Source organism: Amblyomma mixtum, chromosome 7 (genome assembly GCF_055824585.1).
Source record: "Amblyomma mixtum isolate Tamu chromosome 7, ASM5582458v1, whole genome shotgun sequence".
Classification (NCBI taxonomy): domain Eukaryota; kingdom Metazoa; phylum Arthropoda; class Arachnida; order Ixodida; family Ixodidae; genus Amblyomma; species Amblyomma mixtum.
Genome location: NC_143018.1, coordinates 38,244,971 through 38,267,375, shown reverse-complemented (window position 1 = coordinate 38,267,375; position 22,405 = coordinate 38,244,971). Strand labels below are relative to the sequence as shown.

The 22,405-nt window shown below is 47.9% G+C and overlaps 1 protein-coding gene across 4 annotated transcripts in view; it reads right to left on the bottom strand.

Annotated features, from left to right (window-relative positions):
- Nucleotides 1–1,029: 1,029 nt before the first annotated feature.
- ArfGAP1 (ADP-ribosylation factor GTPase-activating protein 1) overlaps nt 1,030–22,405 on the bottom strand; it is a 56,574-nt gene continuing 35,198 nt past the window's right edge. For 3 of the 4 annotated variants that reach the window (XM_089552286.1, XM_089552287.1, XM_089552288.1), the window contains 2 exons: nt 11,317–11,430; nt 1,030–5,004 (listed from right to left, as the gene is read on the bottom strand). In XM_089552286.1, coding sequence (XP_089408412.1) covers nt 4,599–5,004; nt 11,317–11,430 — 520 coding nt within the window. In that variant the 3' untranslated portion in view covers nt 1,030–4,598. The remainder of the gene's footprint in view (nt 5,005–11,316; nt 11,431–22,405) is intronic. The other variant, XM_089552290.1, reaches the window with a different exon arrangement.

Below are 22,405 nucleotides of genomic sequence, written 5' to 3'. Positions count from 1 at the left end.
TAAACATACCCTAATTAGATCAGGCTCAGGGCACTCAGAAAAGCAGCGTTTTGCTTCAGTCAGGTTTCAAAAGAACACACACATTCACCACTATTTTGATTTAAGCTGTGCGCACAGAGGACACCAACGTAGCGAGAAGGGTTGGCTACACGAACATTTGCATCAGGTGGGCTCACAGTGCCAAATAGCTGCGCACTTTTTTTTTAAAGAGTTAGCTCTTGCTACTTACTTTTGCCAAAACGCGTCGGTCTGCAGTGAAGGTCAAATTGGCCACACTATTGCAACAGTGGGCGCAGAGCAACTCGATACCTATACTTTTCATTCGTTGTATATATGCCAGTATAGCGGCCATCGAAGTGGGACACCATCCCTTTGGAACCCTTTGGAACCATCATTTGCATAAAATTTGAGGGCTACCTGTTTGATGCAGAATGTTCGAAGTGTGTCAAATGACTTGGCATGTTTGTGAAGATAAAATTACTAATTGAGATGAAGCCCAAAATACGTATGGGATTAGCAACGACGACCTTTCCGCCCCGAAACCGTGCATTCAGATGACTTTCAGACGGCCATTACGGCCGAATCGTTTGTTGCAGGAGGTTCCGGATGGTGTCAAACGATTCGTAGCGTTGTGGTGCACACTTTTATAAAATTTATTAACTGATTATAATGAGAAAATATACCGGATATAGCAAAGGAGGCTGTAAATCGCGATAGTAGTGCAAAATTCATGAGCTAGATGGCGCTGCTTGAGTCTTCGGAGGGAGGTTTCCGGAAAGGAAAAATCTGCAGATGTTTGGATTTGGTCTTCTGCACGTTTGCCGAGCACATATAAATACTTGAAACTCCCGTAGCTAACTTTCTTGAGTCGAACAGTGAGGCAGTGTTGGCGAAGAATTCTTTACTTTAGTGGCCTGTATTTATCAAAGCAACTGTCACACGATGCAGCTTCTGAAGAGGGCTACTGTTCGTCCATTCAGTGCGGTTCACAACAGCAAATGTCAACAGTGAAACAACTTCACACACATCTTTTGTTTTCTTATGTATATATAATATACGCATTCATCTCCACTTTATTATGGTGTCAACAGAATCAGCAACAATGCTGATCTTACAAAGCTCGGGAAGCTCTGACAGCCAGGGCAGAAAAAATAATTTTTAAAAATGACAGATGGCCTAACGTCAGAAAAGCCGACAAACGACACTGGCCTAGCTATTTGACAGCCTGTAACACACACGCACGGCCTGCAACAATTATATAAAAAAGAAAAATGCACAGGGATTTTGAATTGCAAGGGGAAGCTGGAAGTATGTGTAGACATTGTTTATGAGTCTGCCAGCCATGAAAATATTGCAACTACTTTGATAGGCAAACAACTGCCGAGAAAAATGAGGCGTGGAATCCAACAACTTCAAAGCTGCATGAGGAGATGGCGAAGCTCGCGCAGCCAACAAATGCCAGTACGAAACAAAGCGAAAGGGCCAAAGAAACGTAGGCTACTTTTCTCACTTTGTCTGGGCCTAGCTTTGTGAATCATTTCATCAACCCATGCAACGTTTCTCTAATCAATGGCTAACAACAAACAATAACTCCTTCAAAACTGCTATGCAGAAAAAAAGAATGGTACAAAGTGTAAGTTTCGCAATGAACTTCAAGCAAATGCAATTTCACTTCTCCCTCATCCTTGGGGTTCTGGAGATATCTAGGCATTGGACACTAGTGAAAAAAAAATTTGGTCGAACAAGAAGTGCTACGCACATTTGGTTGTTTCATAATATAACAGGTTAATAAGGCTCCACCATATCTGAATCGCAGGCTTGTGCCAAAGGAGAAGAGTATTTGTGTGCTCTCTTATAATGCCTGAAGACGCTCGTAAGCTTTCAGAGCAGCACTGTCGAGACTTCATTCAATGCAGCACAGTTCGGACAGCAAAGATCTGCTTGGGGTTTCTCACAGTTCATGTCACCTTTGGCAGGGATGAAATGTGCCTAGTATTTTTTTTGTTTTGTTTTCGTACAGGAGTGGAAAAAACAGCAAAAAGTACTTCAAAATGTAAAACATTGGTCTGCACTCCCCCCCCCAACCAAGGCCTCCCTGAAACATAAAGCACTTTGTAAGACATCAAACTGTAGCCGCCTGTGGAGGAAATCAAATGAAAACAAAAAAAAAAAAAGCTGGCACACAATCACGCAACAAACAAGTTATAGTGCAAGGCAAAGGGAGCTGCACAATTTGGGCCACAAATGTTTGTCACATTGAAAACTGACAGCACCAAATCTGTCCACTCTTGAAACGCGGTGCAAGGCATGCATGTTTTCCAGGTTATAACAAGCCGGCCACAAACAATGGAGAGCACGTGGACAGCTTCTCAGCCGCCAACCTTCGCACACCCAATTGCACTAATTCGACGAGCAACCTTGTACCGCACCGCCGGGCACAGTTTGATAAGCACAAACTAAAAAATTGACTTCGTTTCCAGCCGCGACGACTTTCAAACCACCCCTGATATGTCCCGTCTTGTCTCTCCTCTTCACTTCTTTTTTCGCATCATGTACCATTGCGCTGTTCCGTTATTCCTTGAGCCAGTGCGTAATGCATCCACTGTTTTGGCTTCAAAAAAAAAGGCACATGCACCATTCCTTGTAGATGTAGAGCCTGCAAATGTTTTAAGGTGTTGCTGCTGCGACTCAAAGGTTTTCATGGATTTTTTTTTTTTGTGTGTGTGTCTATGAAAAGTACACAAGTAATATGAGAGTTAATGGTACGTGTTATCAACTTTGCTTGCCACGCAGCACAAGGAAAAGTAACCTTTCTCCTTCTCTCTCTAAGTCTCTTGTCATCAGCACAAGCCCGCTAAATATAACAAGGTTGCCCATTCGAGCCAACGGCAAATGTTGACCCAGCTTTGCAAGACCTCTGCCAAACAAATCCAAGCAATGTAGAACCACTGCACACACCGTCGCATGGGTCTCTCAAGAGTGAAAGCACTAACTTCGTTAATGGTGCCGAGATCTGCCAAATAAAGGTGACGACGGGGTTCGTGCAAATATTGCTCGCTCAACAGATCTGAGGAAACTACGACAGCAGCAGCGATGTACACATCGGCCATTTCTGCCCAAACATAACAAACATGCGTGGACATTGAACCTGCGATTTCTGGGACGCAAGAATGAAGAGTTCGAACCGACTTGAAAGTGCTTTCACGAAACTCTCAACTGGTCTTTCAGTAGAGCTGCACGGACTAGAACTGCCAACCATAGGTGAACAGCACCGCATCAGATTGCATTCAGTGGAGAGACTCTGCACCGGTTGAGAAACTTCGACCAAGCCGCCTCCTGTCCTCCTGAGATTTGCACACCTCGTTTTGCGTACCAGACAGACTTTCTAAGGCTAGCACAAGCACAAGGTGAAGAATAGAAGTGAAATACTGTGATGTGGATAGGAAATAAACATTTTTTTTTTACGTTTTTGTAGAATACCGCACATGAGCAGGTTGCATAAACAACCTTGGACCCTTAGTATGTATCTGCGTTGACACCAAGTCAAAGCCAGTGCTCGGCAGCTAGGCTGACTGAGATAACAAGCGATTCGCGCAGATAGAAAAATTTTGGCATGTAAAAGTTGGCACATTCAGAGCAAAGGCCGATAGCTAATAAAATGGGAGGCGGGCCTTCTCCTAATCAGCTTGCCAAACATTAATAAAGCTCAACTTCAGAATACAGAAAGGGAAGCATAATAAAACAGAAAAAAGCGAGCGTTTGATGTTATATGTGCCAGAAAGAGCCTGTCAGGTTCGTGAAAAAATTAGAAAAATGGAAACGCCATTTATGCAAGGAACATCTTATGCAATGTGTTCAACACCGGGGGAAGCTAACTAAATTAGTCCACCCATTCATCTGCCAGCTACCAGGTTTAACAGCAGCAAGGGTCAAGTGGCTACACTGCAACACACAATTTTGCTCTAACTTCCAAAGAACAACACGCTTAACCAACACAACGATGCACCATACACAGATGCACGGTAACCTGACACAAATAATACAAAACAGAGGAAGCAAAACCAGGCTACTCGGAAATACAAAGATGTTGCACCTCACCCTCTTTCTCAGCAATCACAAAGTGACCACTTGCCTTTGGATGCTCGGTCAAAAGATACGAAGTCCTCATTCAAGCAACCATATGCCACAAACTTGCAAAGCCAGCTGGGAAGAGAGAATAGCATCACATCTCCATGTTTACTAGCAGGCAAAAGGCCGTCGTAACTTGCCCTGCCCCGACAAATGCCCTGTGCTGCACGGTTACAGGCGAACTAAGAACCGAGAGGCCACGCCCGGCAGGAACCACCGTTGCTGAGACCAGCGACAAACCACTGCGCACGCTTCAACGTTAAAACCAGCTCCGCCCCCTAGTGTTGACGAGCAACAGTTATCCCCAACGAGAGGGACAGCGTGGCCACAAATCCCCACTGGCACGGCCAGGCCAAGTGCTGTCACGTAGACAGGGCTCTCACTTTCCGAAGACTTGCACACACACACCACAGTCCCGAGTTCGCTGTCCATTCACACACCACCGCACTGACGGCGAAGTCATGGCGCCATCAGTCGGCCTTGGTGCTGATGCGCTGGTACCCCCGAGAGCCCGACGACGATGACGACTCCAGCGGCTCCCACCCGTTGTCGTCGTCCCATCCGGACTCCCAGTCGTTGTGCGATGACGAACCGCCCTTGCCCGACGACTCCTCACCAAAGTCGATGAGCAGCTTCTCGTCGCCAGCCTTTTTCTTCGAGGAGAGTGACTTTGTTGGCGAGAGCTTCGCTGGTGGCGACTTTGCCGACGAGCTTTTGCTCGAGCCCTGTTTTGTCGATGACGAGCTCTTGGATGCGGACGCCTTCGCCTTGGATGACTTCTGAGGCGGTGACGACGTCACCGACTCCCACGCATCTCCGGCCTCCCATTCATTCCAGTTGTCGTTGTTCTCCTGGCTTGTGGGCTTTGCAGGGGAGCTGGGAGAAAGACATGAAGGCACAGAACGTAAGCACAGAGTTCTATGAGCCACTGACATCAGAGCCAACACCATCATGTCCTTGCAGCACAACCTGCTTGTGACTGTGCTTGCAGTAAAGCACACCAACTTTTATATGACACCCGAGAAAATAATTCTGAAGGCACCAACATAGCAGTTACAGAAATACCTGGGACAACAGTTCTCTGTTCTAGACAAGAGCACAACTACCTTCGTAACAAACACTTCTTCCGGCAAATATGGACCCTTTGCAAGAATGTCCAAAATAGCAGTGTGGCCCAATCCCGACAAACAAGTCAGGTGCTGAGCTGGAGACTTCTGGTGCAAGTATCGATGCAAGTTGCCAGCATCCACCTGCCTTCACTGACAGCAAGTGTTACCAAGGAGGCACTTTGCAGGGCTGCAATTTATCCCTCCCTCAGTGAGCCTTGAGACACAAGTCTGCACGTAACATCTTCCTTGAAGGTGGGCTCTGCTGCCATGATGGAGTGGTCTTTCACTGTGCAGGAAAGCTTACTTGACATAAGAGTTTTCTGTTGGACTAGTTGGTACATTAACATTCCATTCACGCATTTAGTGCAATGGCCAGGACAACAGAAAGGAAGATTAATACGAGCACTATCTTGCTATCTGTCGTCCAGTTCGTTTCGCTCAAGTAGATGAATGGAAGGTCTTCAGGATGTCAACCTGCCCCTGACACGTTGTAGCAGCAACATGGAGTGCTATAGTGCCTGTGTTTGTCTTCCTTTCTGTTGTCCTGTCCATTGCACTAGATAGACGAATGACTCCACAGTGCTGTTATGTAACTTTGCAAAAGGCCCATACTCTAGTCTCCACCAGTCTCTGTGGGGCTTAAAGTCAGGCACATTCACTGACACACAGCTAAGCGTGCATATACAAAGGTAAGCATACACGACACTTCCATGCAACAAAAGCACACTGGCCATGTGTTCAATAGCAGTTCAACAGTGACAATAAGTTGCTACCAGGCACTGAAGCACCTGTTCTGTACAGAAACCGGCCCAACCGTAACAAAAATTGTAATAAGGGAGCAATTACTCGTTTGCATCCACCCACAAATCTACTGAACCTTGGTGGTTTCCCTGAACATAACAAAAATTGTGGCCCCACAAGTGAGAGAGAGAGAGAAATCATTTCCAACATCAGGTGTGTTGAATGCGGTCGCAATGAAGACAAGTGATCAGCCACTGTTCTCCTGGTTGCGGGGAGAACAGGCCTTTCAAAAGTGCACACCCACTGTGCCATGGGGAGTGTCGCTAACTAAAAGGAATGGCCATTGTTGATGAGAAAGACAGGAGGGAACAAATGAAAACATGGTTCTCATGGAACGTGCAGCACATGTCATGCAGGGCTCTGCTGCCTACTTGTGAATCACTGCAAACACCAGCAGCCAGAGACACTTTCACCACCAAGGTTTCAAACTCCAATAGAGGCACGTTCTCGAGTTGCAAGTCACCACTATGTACCGCTCGTACCACGCAGGCAAATACACAACTTAAAGGTGCACTGAAGAGGAATCTGAACTCGTCTTTTTGCCGCGGGAACTCGATCTACACGTTCTTAGCATTCTTAGAAACCGCGACTTATTGCCTGGTGTGGCCGATTTCCCTAATTAAATCGAATTAACGTCCGGCTCCCGCCTTTATTTTTTGAATTCTCCCTCGTACGGTGGGCGGAGTCGACCAACGCGTGGAGTGCCTTTCAGCCAGCTCCGTGGAGGCTTTGCTTTCGCTTCATTTTGTTTTTTAGGTTTCCGTGAATAAATAGTTCATTTGCAGATAATATAACCGCAAAATAAGCCCGCAGAAATAAAAATACGTGCGGACTATTTGCTTCTACGGACTACTACGTATTACTCCGCCGATGGCAGAGCGGCAAGCCGCCACGGGACTGGGTGAAAGGCACTCCCCGCGTCGGTCGACCCGGCCCACCGTACGAGGCAGAATTAAAAAAAAAAAGGCGGGAGCCGGACGTTAATTCGATTTAATTAGGGAAATCGGCCACACAGGGCAATAAATCGAAGTTTCTAAGAATGCTCGGAACGTGTAGATTGAGTTCCCGCGGCAAAAAGACGAGTTCAGATTCCTCTTCAGTGCACCTTTAAAGCCAATGCAGTCAGCTCCGACATGCACGATTAGCCCATCCACCTAATTCCAAGACTGGCACACAACAACAAAACACAGAAAAAAAATGTATTTTTTCTTTTTAATCTATAACAAACGCACGTTGCATTCCCCATGCCAAGTGCACGAATGGCAGACAATGAAACTAGACTCTCATGATATGCAGCAAAAAAAAAAAAAAAGTGTTACTTCACTTTGGCAGGCAAGACATTAGTGCACGTTTTACATTACATTCAACTGTACGAAAAAAAAGAAAAGCATTCCTGGCTTAGCGTCATATTGATACTGCCTGTGAGGCATCGATGCCACAGCGGGAAGTTTCTGATGCTGACCAATCAAGATCACAACTCGGCAAGTGTTCGACAACACACATTTCAATGGCCTTTTGAAATATGTTCACTTCCCCTATGTACCGTATTTCCCGGTGTATAAGACGCGGCTTTTTTTTGAAAATCTTGCTGGTGCGTCCTATACAAGGGTGCGTCTTATATGCGAATTTTTCATCTTTTTTTTTGCGAGTTCATCGATTACTCCGGTTCATGCTCAAGCTTTTTTCACCTAAAAAATATCACTACCAATAACGCGGTTGTAACACGGTTAATACTTCAATACCGGGGACCGCCATGCGCGACATTCTAGGTGATCTTTATCATGAAACGGCGGGGATGACGACTTCCGCGACCACAAACGCGCGGCTGTTTCGGAGGCCCCAAGCAAAAGTAATGAGAAGCGCCAAAAGATGGTGACAATCGCGCTTCTCGCCATTGTCAAGACAAGCCGGCATTCTTTTTTAGTCATCCTTTGCAACTTTTTTTGCTCCGTGTACGTAGTGCATGTTTCAGCCGAGTTGCTTCCAGAAATGGGTGAACCTTTTGATAGCGCATCTCAAGATGAAGACTTCGAAGGTTTCAAGTAGAAATAAAATGCTGTTATGGACATATGGGGAGCTGTATCGTTTTTTCTTTCTTTTTTGCTAAAGCGTGGACGGGTATGGCGTGAGTGTTGCCTTTTTCGATCACTTAGCGTTGCTTAAGAATTGCTCACAGGTACGGTGCATTTCGTGATAGTCACGCAAGCGTGTTTAATTAAGACTCACTAGCCTAACTGGGTATACTGGGGTGCGTCTTATATACGAACTTTTTCAGTGACAGCTTGTATATATGGCAGGTGCGTCTTATACACCGGAAAATACGGTAGTCATTTCATTTTTTTTTTTTTTAGTCTGATATTACTGTCATGTCACCATGCCGCCTCTGTCTACAACCACCTCAGCTGCCAACAGACTGAACGTCGAGGCCACATCCAGAGTTGACCAGTTTAAAGTCGCCCCATCTGCTATCGGCCACAGAAGACCGCCCACATTTGAGATACGACCCAAGCTGAGATACGGCGGGCAAAAGTGTGCTAACACCCTGCCTTGGTGCCCTTGATTCTTAAGACAGGGCCTTCGAGAGCTTCGACGCAGACATCTGTGTTGTGGCAAGAAGTGCAGAGCTTATCTCGTCTACACAGTCACATCGACGTCCTGCTCATTAACCTTTGCTGTTTTCCACCAAAGGCCGGTTTGAAAGCGTTCTTCAGTCAGCTTTCCACACACCCAAGCCTTTTCAGGGCAAGCCACTTCAGAGGCCGTTCGGCCGGGGCAAAGTGCACCGAACAATGACGTCTGTGGGCCTTTTGTTTTAGAGCCTTTTCTCTTAGGCAACGAGATAAGAACAGCAAAGCAGTTCAAAGTGAAACAAACAGTCAGTGTACCAGGAGCCATCAGCCCACCACGCAAAGGAGGCTTGCTGAACTGACAAGTACAAAGCCCCATTGCTGGCACTTTTCCAAAACAAGGACGAAAAACGAGCTTACCAACTACCACCACACCGGCATAAAATGCTCAGTTCGATATAAGAAGTGCTGCTGCGCTCGTAACCTCCACCGACATGTTTCGTCAAAATAACTGTGTGCAGACATTAACCCTTTCAGGCGCTTTGTACACAATTGTGTAAGCGGCAAACTTGCAGCTTTTTCTGAGAAACTGGAGCACTGAACAGTGATTTCATTATTTCAGTGAAATTGAGCACCCTTCTTGTTGAAATAAGTAGCTTTTTTGTACCATGTAGCGAATGCAGTAAATAATATTTCACATAAGAGTGAGCTAGGTAGCACTTTGTGCGCCATTTTTATGCAGAGAGATTTTGCCACGAGTGAAAACATCGATTGTTTTTGTCCAATTTTGAGCGTAATGTGAATCTTCGCAACACAAAGCGATTCCACGATCCCCAGGGTGTCTACCTGACACACGAGAATATTTCGATTTCACTATTTCTAACAAATATGACACTTTGTACGGGATTCTCCACATCGTTGTAAAAACTTACCTGCTGGTATTTCACGTTCAAAAACTAACAAATTCCCTTTCTTGAGGCCTAAATATACTACTTAGGTGAAAAAATAATTGATTTCAGTCAAAACAAAAAATGGCGCCTGAAAGGGTTAAAAATCTAAATAGGCCCTTCATGGTGCAACTTGCCAGCACATAAGAGAGATCTATCTACATCTTGGCAGACCAATACTACTACTCAGCACCATGGAAAATGGATACGAGAAGTAGAACAAGAACCAGCAGAGTAGAGATTACGCCAGTCTCGGGATGGCCTTGCTACAGCGACTTGATCAATCCATGCAAGACCACACAAGTTAAACCAACTGCCATTTTGTAAAATGGCTCAACCGTGCACCTTCAGAGAGGGACCCATGGAACCTAAGGAACAATGCCACTTCACGGTAGAGAGCATTCCATCTTCTTCTCTCACACCTAAGCTGACAAGCAAAGCTACAGCTTTTGAAGCACGGGGCAGAATTAACGAAAGAAATGGTAAAACCAAAGGCATTTGATTGATGACTGTCGCTGCTCAGAATCAACACTAGAGGGAGATTGAGGACAAATTTAAGTTGGCCTGTGTCGATTGTGTACTGCGTTCCAATCACGAAGAGAAAAGACCAAGAAACGAAATACTGGTGTTGCCATCATCGGCCAATTTTGCAAGTAAACTGCGTGCGTCGACACCTGATTTTTGAGTGCGGATCCCAGAAGTAAGGCTACACTGCCATTCATTACAAAACGATGGAAACCAGTTCTTTTTGGTACAGAGACCACGGGTCTGATTTGAGTGGCAGGAAAATTTTGAAATTCCGTTTTTCCAGCCACAGAGTGTGCCAAAGAACCAAATTTATAGGAGTGGAGACACAAATTTGTGGTTGGCGCGTTATTTATTTTAAATGTTTCTTATTGCTCTAGGAAGCATGATACACACTCGAAGATTAATATGTTCACAGTGAATAATTTAATATCTCATTTTCAGGTGAACGATTTTCGGTTTCGGTTTCAGAACGCCGAGTTGGACAGTAACGTCACTTTCTAGGATGCTCAACTACTTTGCATGGTCATGTGGGCCCACAAAGTTGTGGGCCTCGCGTGGGTTCGCGTGAGGATGCGAAGCACTTTGCAAAATTCCAGTAAGTATGGCTAGTTCAGCAATGCGTTCACAAAAACTAGCCGAGCGAGTGGTGGCTCGCAGCAAATGAAGCTTGCTGGTGCGTCAACTGCGCTCACATGGCTCGTCACTCGTGCCTCATGGCTGCAGCTGTGCCCCGCTCATCGTACGTCACTGTATTTTGGTATCACGTCACTAAATCTTTGGTTACTCTACCAGTGTAGTGACGTCAGCGCTGATGGCACTAGCGATGGGTCTAGATTGTAAGAGTGAGCATTTAGGTAATCTTTTGAACCGAATTAAAATATTTTTTAAACATTTGCCGTGTCCAACACCCGGCTGTGAGTGCCCCTGCGTACAGAGGAATCCCATAGCAGGCTTTTTATAGCCTCAAAATTTGGTGTCTCCACCCCTTTAACTAGAAAAACAATCGGGCAGAGTTCTTCTCAGTGTCCATTTCACTACCAAAACAACATCGAGTTAAACAGAGTGAGCCACACAATATGGATACAAACAGGCAAGCACAAACAGTGAGAGGCAGGGGTGGTGGCAGTGTGAGTGGTGTTGAACATTCAAGCGGGGAAACGTGCAGAAAATGCACTGCACAGACAAGAATCGACTTAGAGGAGAGAGAGAGAGAGAACATGACGAGCAGCAGCGCACCTAGTGCCGCCGTTGCCGCCCGACCAGTTCCAGCCGTCCTCTTCGCGCTCGGGGCTGAACGGCCGGTCGTGCTGCTGCAGCAACGGGGTGTCGCTGCAGTCGGGATTCTGGTTCCTGCGGTGAGACGTGCACAGAGACACACACATGCAGACACACACAGACGGACAGAAACAGAGGATGTGCGCGCGGCAGCAGCAGCGAAAGCAGCGGCGGAAATGTGGTAGCAACATAGGGAACACGGCAAGTGAGCCAGCCCAGCATCGCAGTGAAACAGGCATCTCTGCCACTTCACAACAAACACCCGCTGGGGCGCCAACGCTTGGTTTCGGTGCATCACGTAACGCAGATTAACAGTGCTGCCTCCAGTTCACGGGAGGCCATCCCTACGGCCGGATGACACATCTTTTGCTGCGCAGTGCCGTTTATGGCTAGCCCCGTATAGAGAGCTGCCTCACAAACGAGACCGCGGGCACAGAAACAATCAGATGTACGATTGCTTTTGTCACAATTTCAACGAAACAGGCTAGTAAGACGCCCTTCTATTCGCTCTGCTGAAACCAAACTCATTTCAGTGCGTTTACAATGAAAAGATTCCAGGGCAGGCGTATGCTTCTATTCTTTGAACATTATTAATCCACATTGAGCATATTAATCCGAGTGTTTATTATTACGTTAACTACAGCAGTTAGTAAACACTGTTCGAGTCTGTGGTATGACATAAGGATGTACGTCGAGTCTGCCACCTTTTCAAAAAAAAAAAAAGCAGTGCTTTAAGTATACAACACTTAACTGAACAACAACAAGCACTACTGTGCTATAGATGAATCCTCTATGGCAGGGGTTCTCAAACTTTTTTGCTTGGAGGAACCCCAAAAGCCTTCAATAAGTTCAAGTTCTCGCGGAACACAAGAAGACAGCTCGCGGAACCCCTGTGTTCCGCGGAACCCAGTTTGAGAACCCCTGCTCTATGGGTTCACAGCTGACGAAAATGCTAGAGAGATGTCAAGAAAAATGTTGCAGTATCTGCACAAATGTCAAACAAGGGCCAAAAACCTCTGACAAATAGTGTTATACAAGCTTTCTTCACTATGCCAAGAAAATATATGTCTGAATCTTGCGACCACAGACATTCTCTAAGTTTCCCTTGTAAGTCCTAGCCTCCCTTAGCCTCTCTGATAGTTAACATTCTTCACTGCCTTAAAGCAAATTTTGTTAGACAGCAAAGCATAAGTACCAAAAAACTGAGGAACACTGCTTCTTCTGAAGCACACAAGAAATTAAGTAACACTCTGATAGTTTTGATGAGAGCCCGTACCTAATGCACTACAGTATGACCCCCGTCACAGGCACACCCTCAGATGCATGCTGGTTTTGGAGGCTGCCAGAAATCAGTCACATGTCCCAACTGTTACTTCCCCTCCACACTGCACTTTACTATGCAATTTCATGTAAAATGGTGCCTTCATTTACTTGTACAAACATTGCGATTCTGTCTTATGCAGTTCCTCAAAGAACCGGCAGTGAAAACCAGTACCCAGATGGTAATTAATAAAACTGAAAGCCTGGCAAGCTGTTTCAGATTCATTTTTGAAAGATCTACAGCATTTAAAGACAAGGGACGATGAATAAGAACACAATGGACCACGTGCTGCTCTCACAACTGGGTTACTGCATTAGAGAGAAAAGGAATCTGTACACATACATTCGTTACGTCACTAAGAGCAAAAAAAATATAAAATAAAGCAAATGCAAAGAACATAAAAATGCCAGTCACCGCTAACCTGCAAAAGGGGAATGCAAGAGCAAAATATTTTTCTTTTTTGCTGACCCATATGGTGGCTGTCATTTTTCTATTCTCAACATTTCTTCTGGTTTATTTGTGGCTATGGAACAGCAGTGTGTGCATTTACACCTCTTACATTATGAACATTATTTTACTTCATTACTTACGTATCCTTTACTAAGCCAAGGTTTGTGGCAACTACCCCAGCAAGCACAATCGAGGTATGATTATGTGAGGAGACACTGAACTGTGACTCATACCACATGTCTTTTGTCACAAAGGACCCAGCCAGCCACTCCATTATCTAAGCCACAATGGCACACAAAAACAATTATGCCTGCAGCGGACGCTGGATAGAAAACACAACAGAGGTGGCGGCAAGCGTGCGACTGCTGCTAGGAGTTCTCTCCCAGACACAAGAGTGGAAGATCGGACGGAAATTGCGACACATCAGTTCTAATGGAAAGGTGAAAGGCTGAATGCCTAAAGTCCCAAATTCTATTACACCGCCTTGGGTGGGAACAGCAGCCCAACTCCACTTTCTTCTCCATCTACGCGTTCATCCATGTTTCAACAGTAATGCAGCACTAAGCAGTGGTTAAAAATGCTAAGCCAAGCCACAAGAGGGCTCAAGGCCACGAGTGTTACAAACCAATTTCAATCTTGTCTAGGATGCTTACGGCGTGAATGACTGTGCAAGTACCCCTTTATAATTTGAGGAACACCAGTACACGTCACATGTCCGGAAAAAAAAAAGCCTTTCCCAACTTGTGTTCAAGCTTGCTACTTTTCAAACACCCTTGAGCAGATGTAGATGGAATATGTACTCCCAGGCCACTTACTGCCTCAACAGATGCCACATTTGCACAAAACAAACTATTGGAAGATGCCACAAGTTAAATCTTCCATAGTCATGGTTGTAAGTGCTTACGTCGGCTTTGTAAGATCCAGATTATCCTGGGGTTCGTCAATTGCCGCATGAAAACATCCATACCAATATAACTCGCCCAATAGCACACTCACAACATTTGACACATCATATGTTGGCACCTATCTGACCAAACAACACCCCAGTGCAAAAGTAACAATGAATTTTTCATGCGAAAACTGCCAAAGGAATTTCAAGGAGGGTTGCATCGGTAACATAAATTGCCGCAATAAAAACCTAGTCCCATGTTGCCAACTGTTGGTAACGTCAGTTACACAACTTGTTGAGGCAGAGTGCAAAAACAAGTTGCTGGGGTTAAAGGAAACTCCATGGATTTGCTCATTACAAATTTACAATGTCCACGCAGGCCCCATGAAATCTAAGTAGTGATATTCACTGCAGGTTTCCGTATCAACAAGCCATCCCAGGCAAAAACTTCCAGCTATGAATCTGCTTGTTTGTGCGGATATTTGTTGGTTTCGGTCGGTCCCATAATAGTTTTGTACTGAGCTAGCTGGTTTGAGCAGCAAAAGTTGCTGTTCTGTACTATGCCAACTGGTCTCAGTAGCAAAACTTGCCCTTTTTGTGCTGTTCCAACTGGTTTAAACAGGAACCAGTAGAGCCATTTTACAGGACCAACTTGTTCCAGTAGGAACCCTGCTGGTTTTTTACTGAGCCAACTGGCTCCAGCATTAAAACTCGCTGTTCTCTACAGTGCAAACTGGTTTCAGCAGCAACACTTGCTGTTTATGTACTGTGCCAACTGTTTACAGCAGCAAAACTTGCTCTTTTAGTACTGTGGTAACTGGTTTCCAATAGGAACCAGTAGAGCCATTTTATATGGCCAACTGGTCCCAACTGGGATCCACTGGTTCCACCTGAAAACGTTTTGCTGTTCAACTTAAGACAGCTGTTTCCACTGTTTGGATGGTAACAAGGTTCCTCAACTAATCGAACTTTTCAGCTAATTCTCTTGGATTGTGTCTTTTAAAAATTGCATACAGAGTGCCAAAATATAAGAAAACTGCTCATTAACCATTCCTCACTAACACTAGCAGTATGTTAGTTAGTTAGTTAGTAACATAACATCATCTAACCTTGTGTTTGGCGCATGATAGCCATAGTTGCTTATGCGCCATAAAACCCCATATAACTAACTAACTAACTAGCAGTATGGTACACCAACCCATGGTATTAGTTTGAATGTGAGTGTATGAGCTGCATGTAAGTTGTGTGCATTGTAATACTCTATTAAGGCGGAAGCCTTTAATGCCTCATCGTTGTAAGCAAGAGTTGTCGACAGAAATGTCCCGCTTTTCAATTGGTCGAAACGGTCGTTACGTCACACTGCGCGAATTTCAAACGGGGCCAATTGTACTTTAGCTAGTAACCATGCAACCATTTAAAGGGATTGTATAGTGATGCTCCAAGTAAGTGGGACGAAGTTTAGTTAATTGATTAATTACCCAATTAGCCTAATTAACCTTTCTAGTCAGGCCAGATAAATAAATAAAACCGAGTAGGAAACTAGTCGAGCTCGGGAATCGAACCCTGGTCTCAGGAGTGCGAGACGAGCATGCTAACCACTCCGCCATGCCAGCTCGATGGTTTGGAATGAACAAAGGCGCGTCTAGTAAATAGGGTGTCTTCGCTCACTCCCACCTTCCTCCCTTCCTGTTACGGCCCACCGAGATAGGAGAGACAGATACATTTCCTTTCCTCAAAAACCAATTTACCGACATGCAAGGGGTAGAACTGAATGGGCGATGGCGTTCTATGGACTCCCTGGCAGCGTTGCAAGACGCTGTCGTGTTCCACTCTTAGAGGCGAAGCTTAACATCTTAACCACACATCAGTGACACAAGAAGCAACACCGCGCTTAAGGCTTTCGCCTCCCTGCACTTTAGGTCAACAAAGCGCCCCCCTGAATATTTTGCTCTTGTCACCGGATGCAGAGTGAGGTTTGAAGCTTCACATGTGCTCTTACTATAGGCAGACCTGCAGGTCCTTAAGGGTGATTAATACTTTTGCAAAGGTCGAGTGTTTGCCTTCATTTTTTTTTTTTGACGCTTAGAAAATGTTACGTTGGCACTTCACTGTAATATTTCAGAAAGGTTAAAAAACAAGAGGTCAGTGTAGGAATGGTTTATTCAAACAGAAGTTATTTTAAAGGTGCACAGAAGAGGAATCTGAACTCTTATTTTTACCGCTGGAACTCGATCAACACATTCCGAGCGTACTTGGAAACTTCGAATTATTGCGCTGTGCAGCTGATTTCCCTAATTTAAATCGGATTAACGTCTGGCTCCCGCCTTTTTTTTTAATTCCCCGCAAATGGTGGGAGGAGTCGACCAACCTTTCACCCAGTCCCGTAGCAGCTTGCCGCTCTGCCATCAGCGGAGTGATGCGTAGCGATCGGTGAAAGCAGAGTCCACACGTATTTTTAGTTCCGTGGGCCTAATTTGCAGCTACGTAGTCTCTAACTAGACCTATTTATTCACGGAAACCTAAAACAAACAAAAGCAAAAGCAAAGTCGCCAAGCGACTGCCTGAAAGGCACTGGATGAGTTGGTCGACTCCTCCCACCGTATGCGGGGAATTAAAAAAAAAAAAAAAGGCGGGAGCCAGACGTTAATCCGATTTAAATTAGGGAAATCGGCTGCACAGGGCAATAAATCGCAGTTTCTAGGAATGCTGGGAACATGCAGATCGAGTTCCCGCGGCAAAAAGACGAGTTCAGATTCCTCTTCAGTGCACCTTTAATGCTTTGGTGCTACTAGGGCAACTACTGGTTCCCAGTTGAACATTTAGACTCGGGACATTGTCTCAGCAGCAGCGTAACAGTCGTCACACACTGTGTGCCACTCCATACGATAAACCTTGTCCCACATAAGCTGCAACCAGTGGTGCCTAAAGAAAAGGGATTTAGGGCACTGAGGCCGAGGTATTCTGCACTTGGAAGACAACATTAAGATGAACGACTTCGACTTTCTTTTTCTGAAAGTCACTTTGCGAAAACAAGTGCTGTAATGCACCTGTCTGTAGCGAAAGCCAATGATCTGCACTGTTTACACAGAAAGATGAAGTGTCACCCCGCGATATCGTGTACCTGTCCATCAGGAGCGTAAAACATGTGGTACACTGTCCATAAGGATTTCATTTTCCGAACGGACCTCAGTCATTCCTGCTTTTTCCTGTCTTCTGATAATTAATAGCCGTCAAAAATTATTCGACACTGGGTTGTCCCTGCTGACGACAACTCTGAATACAACAGAAAAAAAAAAAGGATGGTTTTCATACACGAGTGACCTTCTTCACTGAGGCTTCTCACTCATTCCTTTTTTTCGCACTTTTGTCTGCTTTTTCTCACTTTTTTTTATTTTCCTCCTTTCTCCTCTACTGATCCGTCTACTGGCCCTGAGAAACAAGGTTTTTTTTAGCGACCTGCACGGTAAAGAGTCCAAGACCCCTGGACCTAACTAATCAACGTTTACGGAGTACTGTTATAAAAAACAACTTGGCTCTCAAAAGCCGTAGCAAGAGGGCAAAATTATAGTTCGCTTTAACGAAATCATTTCAACGACACCATGACGCGACTTCATCATTTTCAGAGGTTCAGTCGTACAAACGCGCCTTTCTTTACGTCCTTTTTCACAGCTTTGGCCAGTGGTACGCCGTCGCGATGTCAGTGCACGTTAAGGAACCCGGGTAAATTGATACCTCGCATTCCACAACGATCTCTCTATCCCCCCCCCCCCCCTTTCCTTCCCCCCGTCTCAATTAACCTTTCTTTGGTCTTTCGCGGGGGTCTGGTGTTCAGCCGGAGCAAGTGAGTTACTACGCCATTCATTCCCCCCCCCCCCCCCTCTGTCGCTCTAACGCGCGCGCGCGCGCGCGCGCACGCACGCACGCACGCACACACACACACACACAAACACACACACAGACGCGCACGCGCGCACGAGTACCGTCACCCTCATTACTCGAGAGACAGTGACAACCGCCTATCCGTACCCCAGACCACAGCAAGCAGGCACACACGTCACTGTCATCCCCCTCCAGCAATACTGCGCCCGGTTTCAGACCGCCATATGCGTGCCAGCGAAAGAAAACGAAAAAAGAAAAACGGAGCAAAGGCAGCAGCGGCGGCAAACAGAACGACGCATGCCCTATGCGCGGCGACGACTCACTTGGCCTGCCGAGCCACCCGGCAACCCTTCTTCGCGGCAGCGCCTTTGTTGGGCTCCTGGAGCAGCAGCGAGTGCTGGCCGATGCCGGCGTTCTTGTACAGCCACTCCATGGCGCGACAACGCGGACCAGCTGTGCGCTCCGGTACAACCACCACCGCCGACTGACTGACTGCGTGCGTCCTCCCAGCGACAGGCCGCGCCGGGGGAATGCGCAGCCGCAGCGACGACGACGACAACAAGCGGAGCTGACGCGTATATCACAACAAGCGTGCGCGCACCCTGGACGCGCGCCTTTTATCGGCGCGACCGCAAGAGCGCGACAACGACCACCGATTAGAGTCGCCGCCGCGAGGCTCACGAGAGCGACGGATGGAGACGCGCAGAGGAGCAGACGAGCACCGCCCGAGGACCGACGCAGTTGTCGCGGGGATGAGGAGCGACGGAGGCCAGCGTGGATCGATGATGGGCGATTATCCCGACGTCCGCCGCGACTGCGGCGGCGGCTCCCGCAACGAGCATCCCACGCAGATCCGACTCTCTCTCCGACGCAGCACTAAAAATAGCCGTGCACGATCATATGCCGCACAAGGAGGGGACGTGATACGACGGCGACGCCGCGCACTGGTGTTTCACCAAGAGGGAGAGACAGGTGCTTTCGGGCACAGCTTGACACAGTCTGGTGCAAATAAAATGATATATCGCAGCACTCCGGCACAACACCGACTCGAGGTATCGGTACTCGCACCACGCGCACACCACCGCAAGAAGCCAGGTACACCACGAGCTCGCGCGCGCGCGCACCACCAACGTCGAAACCACCACGGTGGTCGAAAGGAGAACCGCGATGCTCGCAGGATCGACGAAAGCACGAGCGTCAAAACCAGCGCCACCCGGCCAACATGGCCGCGCCCTGCCGGCGAAAAAAAAAAGATCGCTCGTCGTCTGCAACCCGGCGGCCCTGCGCCGACGATCAGCGAGTCCAGCAGGAGACTGGGTTGCTCCTAGACTACGAGCCGCCGCTGCGCGGGTTGGGGCGAGCCGCTCGCGTTGCCGCCGTCGCAGACGCCGAGCTTTGTGTGCGTCAGCCGGAGCGCCGAAGGAAACCGAACAGTTGGGACAAAAGCACGGTGGCAGCAGAAGGGCGAGCACGCTTAGCAGAGAGGGGGTGCGTGGAAGAGAGGCAACGGCAAACGACGTCGCACGCACGCGGACCTCCTTCCTACCTTGGCCAACGCCCGCCTACGCCGCCGCGACTGAAGGGGGGAGAAGAACGTGCAGCGCCGGGCGGAGAAAAGCAAGAGACGCGGCGGCCAGCACACGCGGAGGGGCGGGAGAGAAGCTGAGAAACATAAGAGAGAAAAAAAAAAATGTACGACCGGGAAGGAACGAAAAGCAACAGCGTGCTCGAGAAATGCGCAAGAGAAACAAGAAGCGAGCGCCCGGCGGCAGACCGGCGGCGCAGTTCCGCGACCGGTCGCCAGAGGTCAAAGCGAAACAAGTGGAAAGACGCGGCCAGTCGGCGAAACGAACGCGAGAAGACGAAGAAAAGAAAAGCGAGTAGGCTATAAGCTAACCCCACCACCGCGAAAACCCGTTCGCGCGCTCATTCGCTCGCGTTCCGAAAATATAGCCGCATTTTCTCTCCCCTAATGCCGTTTTCTCTTTCACGTCTACCCCCTTCCTCGGCGGCGGGGTTATTGCGTGCTCCTTTTTCCTGACAGAATCGTGGCACGGGACGTGCTCGATCCATCCCCTGTCAGAGAAAGTACGGGGGAAAAAAAAGCGCAGCGCTACGCAGGCTTCACTAGCACCACAGCTAGTAACTAGAGAAAGAAAAAATTCAGTACAATAGACGTTCCCTTCCCCACCACAGGATAGCCTCTTTTGTTTTGTTCATTAAACAGAAGACGGCAGCGGCTCACAGCAGAGGACGTCGACTGGTTTTGTTCAAGTCGGCTGCGGAAGCGAACACCCCGTCGTCTACTAATGATCACACGACGTCGAGCAGACGACCAAAAAAAAGGCGGCGGCCATAATGCGCTCGTCCAATCCATCTCACTTTATGACAGCGGCCGCCTTAATTAACTAATGCGGCCCGCCAATTAAAAATACACGCCGCGCGAGGACCGTCGCCTCCACTTATTCGTTCCGTTTTCGACGCGGACACGTCAAGTGACGCTCAGGCGAGCGACCCGAGCTGTCGGAAGCGCCCGCCTCGCTGCCAACAACAGCCCCCGGGAGAACGAGGTGCCAAAAGGGGAGAAACGCAGCGGGCGACCCTTCGAAAGAGCAAACACGGATGACAGATACGGATCGGAGTCCTTCACCCGGCGGAGGCGCTGCTCTTCGAAATGCGAGCGGGCTGCTTCCTGCTTGCCGCGGACGGACAGGAATTCCTGCGGCGAGGCAAGGCGCGCAGCGATTGCGCAGTGGACGACCGATATCCAGGCCGAATCCGGATGACGTCAACAGGCATCCGCCTTTCCTTTTGTTCTCTTCCACGCCCCCGATGTAAACTTCGGCTTTTTTTTTTTGCATCGAAATACGGAACACAGCTCAAAAGGATGTCAACCACCAAATGACACTGATCCTTAAGTTCCCTCGCCTTCGTCTAGGCTACAAGCGCAACGCGGGCAGTGCAGTTCCCAAAATACACTGTGTCGGTCTTCTCCGCTGGATGTCTTATTAGCAAAAGAAAAAGAAAACGATGAGCTGTTCCACATAACCCCCTCCTCCTCAAAGAAGAGAATGTACGCTCGCTACAAGATGTCGACGGATTCGAGCTGGCCAAATAAAAAGAAAGAGTCGCCTTGTCCAACAAATGGAGCAGAGGCTCCAGCGCGGTCCGCTCAGTAGGAAAGAGAAACAAATAAACAAACAAAAACTGCAGCGGCAGCACACAGCGTGCGAGCACCAGGGAATCCACGATCCGCATTCTACCCCCCCCCCCCCCCCCCCTCGTCCTCCGCCGGCTTGCGAGCGCGGGCGCTGCCCGTCCTTCAGATCTGGTTACGCCCACGTCGCCTGATGACTTCACCGGTCCCCATCTCTCTCCCCCCTCACACACCGCAACAACAAAGGCAGAAAAGAAACCCGCGGCGCCGACACGCACGAACGGCCTCTTATAAGGAAACCGGCGCCGACTCTCCCCCCTCCTCCACACGATCCACAAGCCGCCGCTTGCTCCGATCGTGCGGCTCCGTACGACGTACTACGCAAATCCGAGACGGCGGGCGACAAATCAGTTACCGCGATTCGTCCTTCGCCGAATGTGCAAGCACGTCGGAACGGGAACACGCGCCGGACCACTCTCGCTGCTGTCGAAGGCGTACTCCATTAGGGTCGATTACATGCGGTCGCGAGCGCGTACAGTAGCAGAGCAGACCGCCCGCCAAAGCGTTTCAGGAGCAGACGACGCGCTTCCGCGGTGGACGCAGACGACCGCGAGTGTCGGGGATTCTCGGTCCCCGTCTGCTCCGATTATACGCGAACACACATCGAGAAACGGCAGAAGCGTATCGTACATGCAAACGCTCGCACCTGTTAAGCCGGTTTCGCACGTGGAGCGCGTTTAGGGGACGTGCGATAACCGGCAGCAGCGCGAATTTCGCATTCCGGTTCCGCACTGACTGCGCAACGGCCAAAGCACGTGGCGGACAAAATCGCTTCTCGTTCAAAGCAGGCGAATTCGAATCATTTTCTTCCGCCTCCCACACGCACTCACACGTGAATAAACAATTTATCCATCAGTCACTACATCATCATCATCATGTCACTACGATCATCAGTCATTACATTCACATTATGGTGAACTAGAATAATTCACATGGCCAGCGGAAATCGCCATGAACAAATATGGCCACATGGCCATATCGACGCCGAAGTCGCGTTCGCAGCGACATCATCGGGCACCCATGACTGTGGGCTCCGGTCCGTGCTTCAGGTGGTTTCAGCAAAACTAGGGCGCGAACGTGCAGGTTGAGCTATGATGACGACAGGCGCCATATTCGAAATAACTTGTCTTGGCTATATGGGGCACTGAATATTCGAAGCAACAGCATGAACGGTTCACGGACTTGCAGAAGGAATGGGACTGCACGTAGTTCAGTAATGAGCAAATCAGAGAGGACAATCTTTTTGCATATAATTTCAAATTTTCCAGTTATTTAACCGCTAAATTTAAGGATG